Raw genomic sequence first — 19,151 nt, forward strand, 5'->3', positions numbered from 1 at the left:
TGGTGTCGGATATTGCAATAATGGCAAGTGATGCAAGTTAGAGAAACAGAATTTCCATTGAAAGCATACAAACAGGAGTTCTGGCAATTGTACGTAAAATACGGAAGTTGTTGTCTCGGTGAATGCACAGTGAGCCCACGTCTAACAGGAAGCATCCTCACTCAATATTGAAAAGGAACACTGACTTTGAAAAGGTTAAAACGACTTTGAAAGACTCCACTTCGCTGAAGTTCACTTCAACAGAAATAGTAATGAAGCAAGACAGGCAATCACAAACACTAAAGTTCCTTTAAATTCAATTGATGTTAATGTTAAGAACGCTATTCAATGTCAAGTTCCTTGCCGCACGAGTGGTGGGAATTGTAGTTGCAGAGTTTTCAAGATGACCAAAAAAAAAAAGGGTGTAGCAATAGTAAAGACTGTTAGTAGTAAAGGTAAGTAATAAACTAAGTATTACTATTCAGTACCAGGAGTGGTAGTAAAATCTGCATTTGCCAAAGGAAGAGCTGTGGAGGAAGAACAAAACTGCTTATGATTGCACTTGTAACTATAACACATACCTTCTTCGCATGTCAGCCCTGTCCACCCGTTGACGCACAAACAGGTGAAATCAAGCTGGTCAGATTGACAGATGCCAAGGTTTTGGCAAGGGTCACTAAGACAGGGGTCTATGACTGGAGGGTAAAAAAAAAACGCAAAAGAAACTTAGCATCAATTGGTGAGCAAAATATGTTGATATAATTTTCACGGGTTCCTATAGAGATGCGGAACGATGAAGCTGTATGTTGCGATATGGCGTAGTCAAACCTTAGCGATATTTTGAAAGCGATATTCGAATGTATTTCAGTCGCTGGCGGGATACTTAAAAAAAAAAACACAGAGACACAATATTATTCCTATTAAACGATACTTATGTTGGTGAGTTTTTCTACCTGCGGTATGGATTAATCACTGCCTAAAAATAAATATTTTACTGAAATGCATCTACTTAATATGCTGATGTTGATTTTGTTTTCAAACAACTTTAACATGAGTTACATAATAATGGCTATACGAGAAGTGAGGTGACATTGAAGAATAGTCAGGACAATTTTCCTCGTACAGCATATATAATAATTATTCAACCCATATTTCACACCGGTGACAAGTCTTAATACACTTTTTCCACACACTAACTCCCTTATAAATTGGATCCAGAGTTATTATATATATATATATATATATATATATATATATATATATATATATAACCATACACACAAAGAAACATACATAACATAACATAAAATATACATATTGACACTCGGGACAATGAAGAAAGCAAGAGTGATGAGCCGGTGAAGTGTGCGACAGACACGGGCAAGTAAAGTATGCTTACTGTCCTGGCATCTTTCCCCAGAATATCCCTCTGGGCAGACACATGCGAAGGCATTGGCGTTGTTTTGACACGTGCCACCATTGAGGCAAGGGTCACTGGCGCACTCGTCGATGTCTTTGAATGGAGAGAGAATTGAGACAGACATTAGAATATCAATGTCTTACCGACTAGGAATATTCATGGTGTCATGGTCACTTAAAGAGGTACACGCGTGTATGCTCCTGGCAGACTCCCAAGAAAAAAAAGAAGAATTTCTTTGCTGCTTTATAGCACGATAATTCCGACTTTATGAGAATATCCAGCTTTGCACATAACACTCGTGCAAAAGGTAGGTAAGCCAAGACCACAACAGCATTAATTAAATACGCTATAGAACTATTCGGTTTTAAAACACTGTAACTCTTATGTTGGCCATAAATGAAGTGCCTACAAAATAAGAAGAAAAGATGATTCAATGGGATATGCAAGTATTCGGGTGCATTGCTGTGCTAGTGCATTAAGACCCCCCCCCCCCCCCGCAGTTATGACTGAAACAGACATCAACCTGATCCAAACCAACCAGGTCTTACACATTGGGTTTCACTGTGTAATGGCTGATTTCCCCACTCTTCCTTCAATGTAGGCAGCAAGTGATCCACACACATTAGATGAAATCACCTTCAGTCACACACTAAAAGCCATGATGACATAACATACTTTAAAAAAAAAAACAACTTCAAAGGTATCATTAAAAAAAAGAACAGTAGTTCAAGATGTATATATTTTGTTATGGAAAAAAAATAGAAGCGGAATCATTTATTTACATTACAACGGTATCTTAAAGCCATTCCAGCGTTGTGAAATGTTGAGATTTCAAGATAGCGGGCTGAAAATTGATGTGTGGTGCTTAAATGGGCGGAAAACAGGGCGGAGATGTCTTACCAATGCACATGAAATCGTATTCTAGATCAATGCATTCCTCTCCAGGAGAGCACGGAAAAGGGTCGCATTCATCACCATCTGCAAAGATACACAGTAAATATTACAATCTCGGATTAAATGTCTATTGGAATGACTATACACAGCTTCTTTGTGGTTAACACAAGAGATCCCCCCACCTACAACCCTCTCCTTCAAACACACTTTCATCCATTTACACACACACTGAAACATACACACACGTAAACACGCCTTGCATTGCTATCAAGGAGACTCAATCTGTATGAGCTGTCCACTCCAGTCATTCATGATATGTATTGTCGAAAAGGGTCCACGTTAATGCAAATTAGATTGATGGATGACAAGAAATGTCGCATTAATTCAGTTCTTCATTTATCTAATCGTGGATAAAAGTTCTTCGAATATACTTAGAGACACAGTAAGCAGGTAACCATGTTGAATATCAAATCACAGTTTACGAATGTCTGTCTTTGTTGTGTATTCTGGTTGCAGTGTCTTTCTCATTCTTTGGTTCATTCTTTGGAAATTTTGTTTATCTTCATCATTCATTACGTTTATCAGTGCCTTTTGGCAACGCAGACAAGACCTTTTCACCATTAGATTAGTTAACACTGATTAAGTTGAAATTCATAATAATTATGTTTCAGTTCCACTGACTCTGCAAGCTTTTTACCGTGTCCATGGAATGTTCATAAAAATTTTTATCGGCAAGGACCCATCAGTAGAAAAAAAAATGGATGTCTATGGGCCGAAAGTTTAGCATTAATTTAAACAAACGCTCATCACAATGTGAGACTTTGGCTCCCACCCAAAGGGGGAAAAAAGAATAATTCAGAGATACGCTGCAATATCAAAGGCATTGTTTACCTTTTACAGATCAAACAAAACCCCAGCTTAAGTGCTTCAAAATAGTTCTAAAATGTGAGTCGGGGATAGAAACAACCAATGTAAAAGTGTTAATCAGTAAACATACAAAATGTCAGCAATAGTTGTAATATTTTTATTTGTCTAGCATAGCCCGTCTACACTTTTTATTGATAAAAATAGTGATATCTCCTTATATTTTAGACTTTACTGCATAACTTTTATTTATTAGGATGTTTTGTGATACACCTGACCTACACATATGCATCAAACGTGATAACTCGAACATTTTTAAATCACTGCTCCCGATGGTAAGCAATGCCTTTAACCTGGTTACCATGGTTACAGCGGTTACTATATTATACCAGAAGAACTCACATAATACTGATGATTATGATATATAAGCGAGAATACATTCAAAAGAGAAACATACCAAACAGCCACGACAGAGAGAAACCAGTGTAGTTAAACGGGTTATTCCTGTCCGTGAAGAAATTCGCAAAAATCAAGTCGGAAACGATCTCAAAGTCGGCAGGTGGTGGGTTGTAAACCCCCGTATAAGATACAATTGCCGCGTTGAAATCCACGGTGGAGCCAGAGCCGATGGCCAGTTCGTCCTTTGCGGGCTCGATATTGATTGGTCCATTAAAAGAAATTCGGACCTACGAGCAAAAGAAAAAATGCGATATTTTTAATACATCAAACCGTCATGGCCATGTAATCACATTTCCGTTGTTTGGCATTGTATCTTTTCATTTCATTCTTTTTTTTTATGTACAATCAAAATCAATAGGGTAAAATTAAAACGGTTTAAAGTTTAAAACTATCATATCATATTTTGGTATAAATGTGTACATGATATAATAGTTACACATTATGAAACTTTTTCAACAAGTGCCTTGTATTACATGACGTTGCATGAGTGAGCAATTCATTTCTTCATAATCTGATTTTGTGGTATTATAATTAATTTTGTCCCTCTTTTTCTCTCCTCCAGTGCGTACAAGACTGTTCGCGTATCACAGTATCATTGTATCTAAAACTTAGCGTGTCTGCGTATGTCCCTGTGTAAATAAGTATGTAAGACTTGTGTAGCGGCAGTGTCTGTCACAAGGTTTTATAGAAGTGAGTCTGTCATCATGAGTTACAGTCTCCAGACTCGGATACTTTACCTTTCTCCCTCCCGGATAACCGATGAGATGATTGCAGTTCAGACCGTCTCCGTAATTATTTGGATAACTTGGCGATGTCAGCGTGCCACTCTTGGTGTAGAAACTCTGCGAGCACCCATCGCCATCTGGATAAATAAAGTGAGTTACGGATAAGCCAAGTGATTAGGCCTACTGGAAACTAGTCGAAACATTAAAAGTTTCCCCACTCCCGTCAAAGAGAATACATTTTTTTGTTCAATGTTTATTTAGATCTTATTCAAAGCATAATGTAGGCATCATACATTACGTGAGTCCATAGAAACAAATCACAGTGCTCGAAAAATTGCACATTATTGAGAAAAATACGCCACAATTTGTTGATACAAGTTAAAGAGGAAAATACAATGTATACAACAATAGATATGTACGTATACATGTGAAACTCATGTTCAAAATAATTGTGCTATTGGAAAAGAGAGGCACATGTAAAAGACAAAAGAAAATGTAAAATGTTGAAAGGGAAGAGTTTGAAATTGTCATTGCCAATCGGAGAATTACTTCACAGTGCCTTCTTTGATAGAAATTTAACTTATTAAACAAGTTTTGTGACTCAAACAAAAGCCTTTAAATCTCGACATGACTTTGGTGGTCAATGTTCCACAATTTCGTCATACATATTCTACTAAGTTTTGAGGGAATCGTTTACTGTGCTGGGCTAATTTCAGGATTATAAGTGCATCAAAGGGAAAATACACTCTAAATTCACGTTAGTTATCATACGAAGGGTGGATATAAACAAACAGAGTATAGTTACATTTTAAATTGCATTGGACGTTATAAAAATGCGAAGTTTTTAAGGTGGGCAGTACCCGGTCACATCTGCTTTTGCTGATCAACAAAAGGATAGCAATTCTCCCACCAGTTTGGATGTATAAGTATCAGTATTCCAAGTATCACTATTGCAGCATGGTGAGCTGAAAATGAGTTATGGGAGGTAGCCAAGCCCTACGAACTAATGATGTCTTTTAGGACCAACAACCAATGTTGGTATGACTAAAACTGCATAAGATTATGATTGCTTTACTGTTAATCATACCAGCACGTTTGGTTTAGGTAGTTTTTCTCATCATTTTGTCTGTTATTGTTGTTGTAGATATTGATGTTGATGTTGTTGGGTGGTTTTTTTTTTTTTTTTTTTGCAATCTAACCGACATCGTAGTAATTGCTGGAGTTTAGCAAAGTCATATTCATACTTATAGCATAAAGCACAGATATCAATATTACCATATCGCGCAATATTAAGTATATTCCACATTCCAAATTTGCTGATGGCAAAAAACGAGAAAACAAAAGAAGACTTACTCAATCTTTCTTGGCAGGTTTCCCCTTGATAGAAATCATTCCCATCTCCAGGGCAAAGACAAAATGGAGATCCATCGCTGAGAGCACAATCGGCACCATTCTGGCACGGGTTGGGATCACACTCTGTGAGAAGGAATGGGATAAGAGGAAATATAATTAGTCATTTTCATCGATTGTATTCATGCTTTAAATCGTGTATATCTATATCTACTATCTATTATATATATAATATATATATATATATATATATATATATATATATATATATATGTTGTTGTGTGTGTGTGGCACACATGTGTGTGTGTGTGGCACACATACACACACTATAGCTTCTGACCACACGAGCAAAGAGAGTTAAGGGTTTGGGACGAACACCGATCTAGGGCTTTCAATAGCTCAGTCGGTAGAGCACCGGTCTAGTAATCCGGAGGTCTAGGGTTCGAATCCCGATGAAAACCCATTTTCTTTGCTCAAAGTTTTCGCTATTCATTATTACAATAGTGTCTGGTCAGTTTTTCCTTGCTCGTTTCAAAATATATTACAAAAAGCTGCATCGCTTCGGCGATCCCTCACATTTATTCCAAAGTTGATTTACGTCATTTGGGTTTATGTCAGGTTAATGTGTGTGTGTGTGGCACACATACACACACTATAGCTTCTGACCACACGAGCAAAGAGAGTTAAGGGTTTGGGACGAACACCGATCTAGGGCTTTCAATAGCTCAGTCGGTAGAGCACCGGTCTAGTAATCCGGAGGTCTCGGGTTCGAATCCCGATGAAAACCCATTTTCTTTGCTCAAAGTTTTCGCTATATATATATATATACATATATATATATATATATAAACATATGCATATACTATATATTTATTTATCTATTTATCTATCTATCAATAGATACTTTATACATGCACATAATTATATTCATAAAGAGAGAGACATGCAAAACGTTTACAAATCGCTGGAAAATGATTTTCAGAACTGACTGTGTGTTTTGAAAGACTTTCTTACACTAGGAGACAGAGATAAATAACATTAATGAAAATGCCCTGTCAATCATTGCCATCATGAACTGGTTGTAGCAGGACTATATTACGTCAACGTGGACCAGGGCGTGAAGCAAGTGGTGCCTGAGCAGGCCTATAGTAGTTTTTAAACTGTTTTTAAATGTCAGTGTTCTGCATATACTGTGATTGCAAAATAAGTAGAGTACATTCAATTCGAATTGATAGATAAATCCCTGCTATCGTCACCGAAACGGTCTTCTCTTTGAACCCGATTTTTTCGATATTCGTTCATTTTAAACAATATCAGTGACTGGGATCATCACTGTAATGACCAGCAGTGTTTACTATCACGTCAGTGGAGGGCCGAGTCGTGCAGGTTATCACCACTTTGTAGGATCAACAGAACGCTATTAAAGCTGCAAAATAAAAAATAAAAAAAGATATGGATGTATCATGCATAATATTCGCCTGAATATTATTCTAACAAGTACAGCTTGCATTAACCTGGGAGCTAGGTGTGACGAAATTTCGCTTCACCTCCCTATACTTTAACCAACAAGGCCGCACAAGCAAATTTAGATCACAGCAATTCGAAAACCTCTTTTTTTCTTCCCTCATCTGATAGGAAAAAAAAAAGAAAACAGAGCATAGACCGAAGCCCGTCAATCTCTGAAACCAATATTTGCAATCCCCCGTTAAGACGACCTGATGAGGGTTGCATTGTCGAAGAGAACAATGGATACTATCCGTGCATCCCTCTCAGTTTGTGTTCAGGTGCACACACTAAATGTCTGTGTAGCAGGTGACTACACACCCTCTGCCCTTCCGTTTTTTCCTCTCTTTCTATTTTACTGTCTATCTCTCTTTCTCTGCGCATCTATCACCGTTTGAAAGGATTGTAGAAATAATCGCACACCAGAACCATCAAGACGCTTGCAGATTGTGAAACGAGTTTATCCTTTGAAGAGACTCCTCATGTAAAAGGAATATTGGAAGTTCTCTTTAGATCGGGAACGCGCGTGTGCTCGCCCGCGCACAAACACAGATACGCTTATAATTATATAGCTACATTTCGTGGAGAATAGACCAATATCGCAAGATTTTTGAAGAAAAAATGCGAAAATGTCCTGTGCAAGATGCAATCTGTACGAGTTATTTGGTCATTTCATGCATGAAGCCGTCCAAAAGAAACAAGAAGAAAAAAAAAAAGTTCAGTTTCAAATCTGGGCTAAAGTACAAACAAAAGAAAAGAATATGTGACCTCCGTAAGCCAGAATTATTAGAGCGGACACAGGAGTAGCCTACTTAGTATAATTTGGTAACTCTGCACAAACGGTATACACTCGGATAGCAGACTGATAGCTATCATCGCCGACTTAACACATTTTTACAATAAAGCATATCAAATTCGGTCAACGAACAATAAAATATTTAAACTTGTATCAAATTGTATCAAAATTCTGGCGTCTTGCTGGGCGACCGTGAACTTGGTATTCAGTGTGTGATGAAGGCGACAGGTGACTCTATTCAGCGCAATGCGGATGACAATGATATATTATAGCTCACCGAGACTTTGAATGGAGTCATTCAAAAATAATGATGGGAAAATTACACATAAGCCACTGAATGTAAATATATCAATTGAACTACGAAAGTCGTTGGACCACGTCGAACAGTTTCTGCCAGGCAATGGCAAGAAGTATAAAGACTTTTTATAATCTTCGTCCATCATGTGTCAATGATGTGATACTTTGACAAATGGATTTTTTATTTATGACTTTTTTGAAGACAGGGGACACAATTATGCTGAAAGATTATGCACATAATATAATTTCCTAAATATATATATATATATATATATATATATATATATATATATATATACATATTTCAGTCTATGGTGTAACATGACAATCTGTATCAATATGATTGTGTATTGGGTTGTTTATTTGTGTGTGTACGTGTGTGGTGTCTGTGTCTGTATGTGTGTAGGTTCGTGTGTGTGTGTGTCTGTCTGTGTGTGTGTGTTTGTGAATGACTATGCGTGTGTGCATGTATTCAGAGTTACAGCACCGGATTCCGAAGTGTCCGTTTTGCACTATGATTCTGACGAAGTCGCTGAATGGATCTGCTCAACCATTAATAACAAGAATGAACATTCGTTGATTCGTTTAACAATAGCTTTGGTAACACTTGAACGTTTGGACGTGTTGTTCTGCAATAAAATGCCGTCCATTCATCTTTTTTTTCTACCCACACAGACACACACACACACAAATGGGTGTTTTCAGACATGGAGACGCGCCCTCGTCCTATGGGTTGGGCCCAATACCTGAACTTCATCGTGGCGGACCAGTGATTATGGTATGCGCGTCCGGTGAAAGAAGTTAAATTCTCTAAGATTCTCCACTCCCCCTCTCTTTCTTTCCCTGTCTGTTTATCCATCTATCTGTCTCAGTCTTTCCATCTCTCTATCTATCTATCCACTCTTCCTCCAATTCACTATATTCAACCCCGTCCCTGAACCAAAACTTTAGACGTGAGGGGCAAGCACAGGATGGTACACAATGTATTATCTTTTGCTGAATGACAATTCGGTCGCAGAAGGTGGTCTACTATAGTTGCTTTCTCATAATAAATCGATAAACGTATAATCTTGAACATATTCCTATGATTAGGAGATTTAATAACCTCTTCTATTGATTTCATATAGAGAATTCAGAGCTCAGGAGAATGAGGTTCATGCATAGTATATATCTTTAATGTGATGAAAATCTATCCGAAATTATCATGTAACTCGTAATTGCCGCTAATCATAATGGCAGGTAGTGACTTTAACGTGTTGGGGCAGCACTGTGTATACAAGTATCTATCAATGTTATAGGCCTAGAGTGGTCAACTGGCTTACTAACTTTAACCAATAAGGCATAAGGCTTGAGAAAGTCCTCAGGAGTAGGACGAAAGCTTGCCCACTACAATTAAAGGTTGGTAGAAGCTTAAACTTTTAAATTAACTTTAACCAGTTATTAGTCAGTCTTGCCACATCCCGTTTTCCTGCGATGAACAGCGTCAAAACATGATTAACGAATGAAGCATTGTGGGTAAGTGCAAAGACTGGTAGACTGACTGAGAAGGAATGTAAATGAACAAACAGAAACATTTGCAGACTCAGGTATGAGTAGAGTTAGGGGATGTGAATTGTACACAATTATAGTGCCAAATGGTAGAGGTACCTAAACGAGTTCATGCTTGGCCAGTGAGCAGTGCTACTCTTCAAAACCATCATGCTTTTTACCCGTGTTTCATGTATACGCATTATACATTTACCCGTGTGTTTGAACGCATGTTCGTTTATGTGTTTCTGTTTGTCCGTGAGGGCTGTGTGCCTAGTGCGTGGACGTGAACTGCATGCATACATACATGTGTACCCGTGTCTTATTAAGACACATACACTCATCCCCGAATAATTCACAACTACATACATGTATACCAACAACGGCAACATCTGAAACCACAGAGGTAAGACTCTTCAACAATGATACACTGCACTGGAGCGTCGTCACATAACCATTCCGTTTGCAGTGCTAATCATGCCTTCGTAACGAACCCCTTTGGTCGATGACGTCGGAATACTTTTTGTTGCACAACACTTGCATTTGTGGGGTGACATAAGTTCGCATGTTACGCCTGAACGGGCTCTCCGAAAAGTGATCGATGATTGACAGTAAGTTCTCGTTTGTTTCTCTCCCCCTTATCTCTTTTGTTTCTCTCCTTATATAAGAAATTCCTTGTCATTTTGGGACATACTAAACACTAGTATACATACCACGATATCACTTTTAATGGCAAACATCGTCCAAGAGTGTCCTAGACGTAGTTAACCGACTGAAAAAATAAATTGTTGAAATGTTAAAGTCTGAAAAAAATCAGCCGGAATTCTCCTTTCAGTAAGAACATTATTTTGGTCCAATGCTGAGAGATGTGCATTTAAGTGGTGGGCATTTCGAGTCTGTTTCTACTATCCCCTAAAGACAGTGTTCCTTTATAGCAGGAATAATCAAGAAGACATTGTCAGTTGGATGGGATACAGTAAATCGGGAAGAAGTTTTGCCTGCGCGTAGGTAGCCGGGAAACATTGACATTTTATTTCATTTCTTTCGCAAATCATTTAAGTCGACATTACAGCAATAACAATAACAACAATACAGCCAGTGAAATCATAATGATGTTTTGCGCTATGAGGCGTAAAACCGCCAATCACGTTTTTCACCTTAGCGTACTTCGGTGTCATTCTCAAGGCTGGCTAGCGGTTGTAACAAAACATGAGTGATAATTGCAATTAACCGCAAGAAAAAATTTGATGAACGAGAATGTCAGCGCTCCCTTCTGCTTTCAACAAACAAATCTCGTCATGTCTCCCCATTCTTTGAATGGAAATGTGGATGAACTTGAATGAATGTGCGCCCTATTAAGGGTGCGCACCTTTCTAACACACACGCTGGGTCATGACGTGTTGGATGGGAGCGGTGGGACGTTGTCTGAGCGTGAAGGTGTATTTTCATTGTTTCTTTGTGATGACTACAATCGAAGGTGAAAAATAGAAATTAAACAATGGACAGATATGTCACTGTCCTATGAAGAGCAGAAAGAGTATCCTGTTTACTGCTGAGCTAGTAGTGATTGGTTTTTATTCATCATTACAGTTGGGAAACGTAAGAGAAACACAAAATGCCCTTGTCTTTGTTCGTCATTCTATGAACTCTAGGGGGTGGGAATCTATGTTTTCAGAAACGTCAAGCGTAAGATGATCACGTAAGGTGCTGTAAAAGTTCCCAGCAGAATAACAAACAGTGTGTTGTTTTCAGTATTGGGCCAAACAGGTTGTTATCCTCCGATAGAATGCGCATCTATTCAAATAATGTACGTGTCCTTTCATATCTGATAGTGAACCCTACGATACCGTAAATGATCATGTGACACGGTTATCACATAATTCATATCAGTACATACTAGTCGCGAGTGCACCCTACAAGTTTCTGTGATTTTGTTACTTCTGACAGTGATGTTTTAAGTAGCACTATCTCTGTTTCCTTTTCTCTAATGTCCGCTTTCAAAATCCATCTGCCATTACTTCTCCACATAAATAGGCCTATTCCATTTCGCGCTCATTCGCGCTCTCTCCCCCTCATTCTCTCTTGCTACTATACTTTTTTTTTCATATCACTTTGCACCTTTCTTTGCTTGTATTTATCCATCTGCTCAGTCATGTATCAATCTCTTTATCTTGATTCTTATCTATATTCTATATATACTGATCCTCTTCGTCTATCAATTAACATGTTTGTCTGTCTGTCGTTCCTTTCTCTGCTACGGAACGTACGTTATGTGCGCAGTGCGTCTCAGCCAGCCGTGACGTATTCCAGTATGGTTGCTGCCACTGCAATGCGTGAGTTAGGTCCATGGTAGTACTTTACATCGCTATTGCTGAGGTTGGCGTTCCGTCGCTATAGCAACCGGAATATAGCGGGTACAAGATTACGAGAGAATCTATGGCAGAGCATCAACACAAGCTACGTTGCATTGTGAGTTCGGTTGAATGGGCAATGCGAACAGGTTAATTAATCAGCCCTTTTTTCCATATCTTAAAGCTCAGTGTTGCTGTGTGTCATACACCCTTATATGCCGCTAAATACATACGAAATGTGCGGTGTACATGTGCATACTAGTATTCGCGTTTGTAATAGGTTTCTTAATCAGCGTCAAGCGCTCCAACGCACACGTACTGCTTGCAATATAGATATACTGACCTTATTATGATTTCAACTATTACTGGTCTTTTCTTTTGCGTTCTGATTTGTAGTGATTTATACATTACAAGACTTGCATGAAGAGTGACAAGAGTCACTTTGTTAAGTGCATTGGAATTGTGTGCTTGTAAAGTTATTTTTGTGTGTGTGTGTGTGAATGCTAACTGAAGTATGAAGTTTAAATTAGGTCTTGTTACAGCATAAATCAAAACACGCTGCCACTGTGCCAAAAATCAATTTATACGATACATCGTTAATAGTAAATTTTTCTTATGAAAAGATGATAACAAACTGCAATATGGTATAGAGAAGTAAGTCTCTTTCAAATGTCTGTCCCTTTAAAGCGGTTACCTGAAGATAGATAAGAATTACAGGAAGCGAATATTTTATGCAAGGAAGAGGTCTATGTGGTCATTATTAGGAAAAACTCCAATCATGTCGAAGGAAGAACAGTTCGTTAAAATGATTAAATGGTAAATCTAATGGTTCTTGTTACCCATGCCGTATTTTTTTTATGTATATGCCGTAAATTTTATTATATGACGTAAATTTCGGATGTGAACTCGATTTCAAAGTTCCCAAGCTGGTTTTCAGAGCATGATATTGTACACGTCACATTATTGAACTAATGCCGCCATGATCATGCAGTTTTTTGCAAATTCTGATATCCGTTTGAAGAAATGTTGTTTGGTAAAGGCATTTCCATCACGAAAAGACATAATGGCGATAGGCATAAGACTTTTTAGAGAACTCTCATTGTACTCTTTCTTCTATTTTCCTTTGTTTCTTGACATATCGATGAATGATATATTAAGAATGAGCTCAGTACGTAACCTACAGACACAGCGACACAAAATGTATCCATGGTAACTGCTATTTCGCGATTTTAAAGAATGTTTGGCATTGTTTTCTGCACTTCAGTGAGACCGTGCGCCAATGCTCCAAAGAAGTAATGGTGCGTGGTTCATCTTGATTCTGTTTTGTCCCAAGTAGCTCACCCTCTTTCTCTACCTCTATAATCTCTTTGTATATTTTTGTCTGTCTGTCTGTTTCTCCCTCTTTCTCCGCATGTCTGTTTCTACTGGTCTTGCATTTTATGAGCTATGCCAGCCAAACAATGAAATACGGAGGTAATGGGGCGTAGGTCAATAACAGTCTGGAGGGTTTCCGCTGAATTCAAAAAGGATCTTGAACTATGCTGGCTCCAATGTTGTTTTGTTTAAACATCACAACAGGGCATTTCTTATACTGAAACAAGAAATCTGCAAACTACATGATTTCAAAATCGGTGTGAGAATTACAAAATATCAAAACTGTCCTTAATCGCACTGAAATATTAGTTGGAGTAGAATTAATGGATCACAAATATTCCCTAACACACTCGCACACACCCACAGAATATGCATATATAATGGTGTGTGTTTGTGCTATACTGTGGGTGTTCGTTGATATTATGCGCATGATTGCCTTTTCGCTTGGTCACCGCCGGAAATTATAGTTGCTTGCTTTACGAGCATTTGAACGCGTACAAGTCAATCTTATACCACTTCTATGTAATAGACCAGCACAAACCATAGAATAGCTTTTCAGATCGATTTGACTTCAATAGACTTCATCATTAAGAGTATTTGTCGGAATATCCTTGATTTGCTAGCTAATTACAATATAAACGTTACGAAATTAGCATCAACTCCGTAACATTTTTTTTACTTCTAGCTCTTCCGGAAAATGAATTCAAAGCAGCGCAAAATTGATAAAACAATGTGCCTTAAACCTTCCTCACTATATTTCTTTGAGAAGTATACCCGATGAGCCCTATTGGAGCTGTTCACCGTACCAATTGATTCGGTTAGGAGGGCGTGAACAGATGAGCGTTTTTGTTTGTTTGCTTTTTAAAAGATATGCTATTGTGTGCAAATGACTCTTCTATGCGTGGGTGTATGCGATGTTTTGGTCTTTATTACGATTGGTGTGACGCCTGGAAAATATTTGTCTCAGTCTAGTCAGGATGCTACTTCTCTCTCCCTCACGTTCTCTCTAGCATTGAACTAAGATCTGCAAATTGTAAGACGACAAGAAATTACAACCTCTCGCTTTCCAAATTGTTAACGCGACAGCAGTTGGAGTTAGCCTTTGACATGAGCTTGATCTTTTGATACCGAAAACATAATCTGGACAACAAAGCTTGCAACGTAGTTTCACCGTGCAAACTGCAAGAGTTTAAAGGGATTGTGCAGTACTGGTTGAGGTGGGGATTCATGTTTTGAACATTCCTAAGTGAGATCATGAGAAACCTCTTATGAAATATGAAAGAGCATGTAATTTTAAGAAGGATTCAACGTTTATTTGATGAAAATTGGTTTCAAAAGTGATGATGATAAAAGGCGACAGGCCACGCCTTTTATTAGGATCTCTTTGTTTCACCCTGTTTTTGGATAGCTCAGCCATTTCAAATAAACTTTTGATACCCCTTAGAATTGCATGCTCTTTGACATCTCATAGAGTGGTCTCTGAATATCTCGCAAAACGTTAAAAGCTAAATCCTCACCTCAACCAGAACTGTACACACCCTTTAATTGAAGACGGAAATTCTATCCTACAGACATCATCATCATCATCATGATTACCAGCAACAACAACAACAACAACAATAATAATAATAATAATAATAATAATAACAATAATAAAAATGTATCGTGGAGGCAGAATACCTGTACATACATTCAGTGGTGTAATTACAGTAACGGTAACATCCAAGTCAAAATGTGAATAGCTAGTTAATCGTAGGAAACAAAGGTGACACAGATTCGCAGTGTTTTTACTGCAATAGTTTACATTCCGTTTTCAGTTAAATGTTGTATTATTTTCGACTTTTCTAGCTATAATGATTATATACATATGACTAATGCGAAGCTGCGTTGTTCAAGTCTGATTCTGTGCGGTCTAAATCCCCGTTCCAGTGACCATCGGAGGTTCATCTAATCTACAAAATGGGATAAAACTTCGACGCTCCGATGATATGACTTCTGATGGAATCTGATGCGACACGCTGCGCCTGCACTCCCGAGATTCGCACCAAGGCTATCGAGGGGGATAAGCAATGCCAGAAGAGCCCCAGAACCAAGATTCAAGTTAACCTGTTTGACGACTCTTTCATCGTCGGAAACTCTACAGATTGTCATATAGAATGTCGGCTGGACACGTCAGAATATTTCATAACGTGTCTTGTTTTGTATAAGCCGGCCCATGAATGGGAACGGCTGATTTACGCTATAAGAGTATAATGATAATGCTTCATATCGTTGTGTCATATAATAGAGAAAAGCAAAGACAATTATAGTTCCCTACGGGGATGGATCGTTACAATAGGGAGACGCGGGCGGGACTGTTTCCACTGACTGTATAGCGTAATACTCAGCACCATGACATAGACACGGGATGAATATGACAGAGAGAGAATCACAAATACTATGTCGGCAAGACTTTGCAGCCTGGTTGAGTTAGGTATAGTAATAATAGCGGCTGTAATGATGATGATGATGATGATACTACTACTACTACTACTACTACTACTACTACTACTAATAATAATAATAATAATAATAATAATACGAATAAGAATGATAACAATAATGATATATAACAACATCAACAGTTATCATGATAATTATCAACATTTATGCAGTATACATAATTATAACTCCATACAGTCACCATGTACTCGAGAATAAAGACTTACAAAGGATGGGTACAGAATCTCATTGAGGTCTCAACTCAAACAGCTTAATTCTTTTTTAAACTCAAATTTTGACAGTTTTCTTAAAACACATCACGGGACTGCCGTTCTTACGATCTGGCAAATCGTTCCGTGCTTCTGCAGGGATATCCCTATAAGTGTAGCTTATATTTATGTGGACGCTGAGAATAGGGTGGGGTAGAGCGAAGGATCGAGCGTTCTGCTAATGGAAGTGTCCATGTTCTTTGTGTTTATTATGTAGAAGAAGACTCTAAAGATTGCGGACTCTGGCCTCATTTTGTGGCGCCTATATAGCGGAGTCGCTCCTCTACAGCAGGCAGTGTAGGTCCGCTTCAGAAAAAAAAAAAAAAAGAACAGAAACGCGGCAGACATGGTCTACCAGTCGCGCGATTGCTGCAAGGTTTACCGATTTATCAGCGTTTACTGGTGTTGGAATCGCGGACAAAAGATAGCACAGTTGGTACTAAAAGCGCGATTACTTCGCTTGCTCTTTTTCCCCATCAATGCCCATAAATGACCCATTTGTCGACGTCCTCGAGGGAGGACAAGTTTGATGGATGACTAGAGAGAAATTCAAAGCCCCCCCATATGTACCACTGCACACAGAAGAAAGGAAATAAATAATTCAAAGACCTTGACATAGTCGATTCTTTCACCAAATCGAGAAAGAATGGTTCTGGATTCAAAGACGCAATTGGCACCATTATAGAAAAGGAGTACGTCTTACCAGCTGCAACTGCCATCACAAGCCATGTATAAAGAATAACTTATCATTCTTCGCACCATCATAGAACATCCCGATTAAGAGCTGCGTGCATTCAACAAGAAGCAATGACATACAAATTAAATTTTGCAACGGTTTGAAACGTGCTAAATGCAGTCTCTCGTTAAAACAACAGAAGGTAGACCCATTCGGTTCTTTTCGTCTGTAAGGAAATACCATTATCCTCGTTAAAAGAGTTCATCGTTAAAATTTTCATAGCGATGACTGTGATGATAATGATACCACTGAATATAAAAATACTATTCTTCAAATGATGCTACTCCTTCCACCCTTTCTAATCGTGACTTTGTGTTTAGATAAGATACGAGTATTTAGTTTCTACTGTCTGAACTCTATTTCTCTCAGTTAGTATGTAGAGTTGCAATTCACTGTTGGGTATCTATGATTTACAATGGAAAACAAATTATTTTTACCAGTCTCGAGTATGCAAAAGAAATCCAAAAAATTCTGCACTCCCATATTTGGTTCTTCTCGTCTATTATGGGTACTACACTTTTCATCACCGCAGTTTACTTTTCAAAGTCTTTTTCCTCGATACTTTGCCCTGGAAGATGCCATATCAATATTTATATGATTTGGGTATACTCTCAATCGGTTACTAGGACAATGCCAATTATGAGGCCAAAAAAAAAAAATGGTTTGTTTGCCCTTCGCGACCGACCGAAAATCACGGAAATTTCGGGTCGCGTTTTTTTTTTTTTTTTTTTTTTTTGCTCTTTCAAGTTTATTTTTTTTCCACAAATTTCATCTTCTACAAATTTGTGAATGGTTTTAAACCCAAAATTTTCCATTTTAAACAAGAGAAAGAATAAAAAAAAAGTCTAAAAATGTTTTTTTTTTTTTTTTTTTTTCATCTCATCGACCCGTCGTAATTGTGTTCGGGCCGCGCGGGTCCACAGGCTACGTTTTATAGCATGCATTGCATGCTACAATGTAGCTACCTTTTTGGCTCACATGCGTGCACGCGCACGAAATCCAATCAATGCATACATGTATATTATGCACTTAGTACAGGGCTGCACACTGGCGACCAGATTTATCTTCGCGCTAGCTTGCGCATTGGCGCTGCTCACGCACTGCCATGCCATGCAATACATGCAAAGCATGTACAGTGTAACTGATTTTCGTTTGCTTGCGATCGGCGGTGATGCCAGACAAGAAGCATTGATAGAATTAGAAGCGCACGCATTTCTGGGTCATTTTACTCACGATCCGATCCCGGCTGCGTGCATCCCGGCTTCGCAGCAGTGTGGCAGTTGACATGTTAGAACTAATCTACTTGTGTCGATTTTTAGAAAAGTAAAAACATATTCGATATTCAGCGATACAGTAAATGGATCTGATTGCGTTCAGTTTCATTTTACACAGTCATTTCACAAATGAATATTTTCATTCGTTCAGAATGATCTCACAATGAAGATAGGCGCAAAAAGGATCACGAAATCGGCCCTTCCGTGTACTTTTTAAGAACGCATGCACAAAATGTAAAGAGATAATACTAGAAAAAAAAAAATCATGAAATCATCGCAGTCCCGCTTACATATTTGAGGTAGAAATCGTCCCAAAAAGGATCATGAATTCGGCCGGCCGCGTCGTACACCTTTCAAAAGCTCATGTACGAAATGCGAAGATTATAGAGGAGAAAAAAAAAATAAAGGACACATTTGGTACGTGCATCATAAAAGATTACAGCCGAATGAAAACTCATGAAATCAACGCAATCCCGTTGAAATTTGAGGAAATAATAGGCGCAAAAAGGATCTTGAATTCAGTCCTGCATGCCGTGTTGGTTATTAAAACGCATGCACAAAAATGCGACGAGATTATCGGAGAAAAAAAAAATTTACCCTTCTGGTGCGTGCATTACAAAAGATTACATCCGAAGTAATAAATGAAATCGCCACAAACCCGCTGATATTTGAGGTAGAAATAGGCGCAAAAAGGAACGTGAATTCGGCCGTGTCGGAACGCATGTACGAAATGGGAAGAGATTAGCGGGAGAAAAATAAAGGACACATTTTCATCCCCTTTTGGCGCTTGCATCATATAGATTACAGCCGAGTAGTAATTCATGAAAATTTCGCAATCCCGTTGAAATTTGA

At 38.3% G+C, this 19,151-nt stretch overlaps 1 protein-coding gene and 1 non-coding gene across 2 annotated transcripts in view; one reads left to right on the forward strand and one right to left on the reverse strand.

Moving 5' to 3' along the window:
* Positions 1-19,151, reverse strand: part of LOC140231785 (uncharacterized) — a 56,650-nt gene that overhangs the window by 31,220 nt on the left and 6,279 nt on the right. The window contains exons 2-7 of the mRNA XM_072311941.1: positions 5,695-5,817; positions 4,354-4,478; positions 3,615-3,843; positions 2,300-2,377; positions 1,379-1,492; positions 561-674 (exon numbers count right to left, since the gene is read on the reverse strand). Coding sequence (XP_072168042.1) covers positions 561-674; positions 1,379-1,492; positions 2,300-2,377; positions 3,615-3,843; positions 4,354-4,478; positions 5,695-5,817 — 783 coding nt within the window. The remainder of the gene's footprint in view (positions 1-560; positions 675-1,378; positions 1,493-2,299; positions 2,378-3,614; positions 3,844-4,353; positions 4,479-5,694; positions 5,818-19,151) is intronic.
* On the forward strand, positions 6,405-6,478 carry Trnat-agu (transfer RNA threonine (anticodon AGU)). The gene has a single exon. It is a non-coding gene; the product is annotated as a tRNA-Thr (tRNA).

This window comes from Diadema setosum, chromosome 8 (assembly GCF_964275005.1).
Source record: "Diadema setosum chromosome 8, eeDiaSeto1, whole genome shotgun sequence".
In the NCBI taxonomy this organism is placed as follows: Eukaryota; Metazoa; Echinodermata; class Echinoidea; order Diadematoida; family Diadematidae; genus Diadema; species Diadema setosum.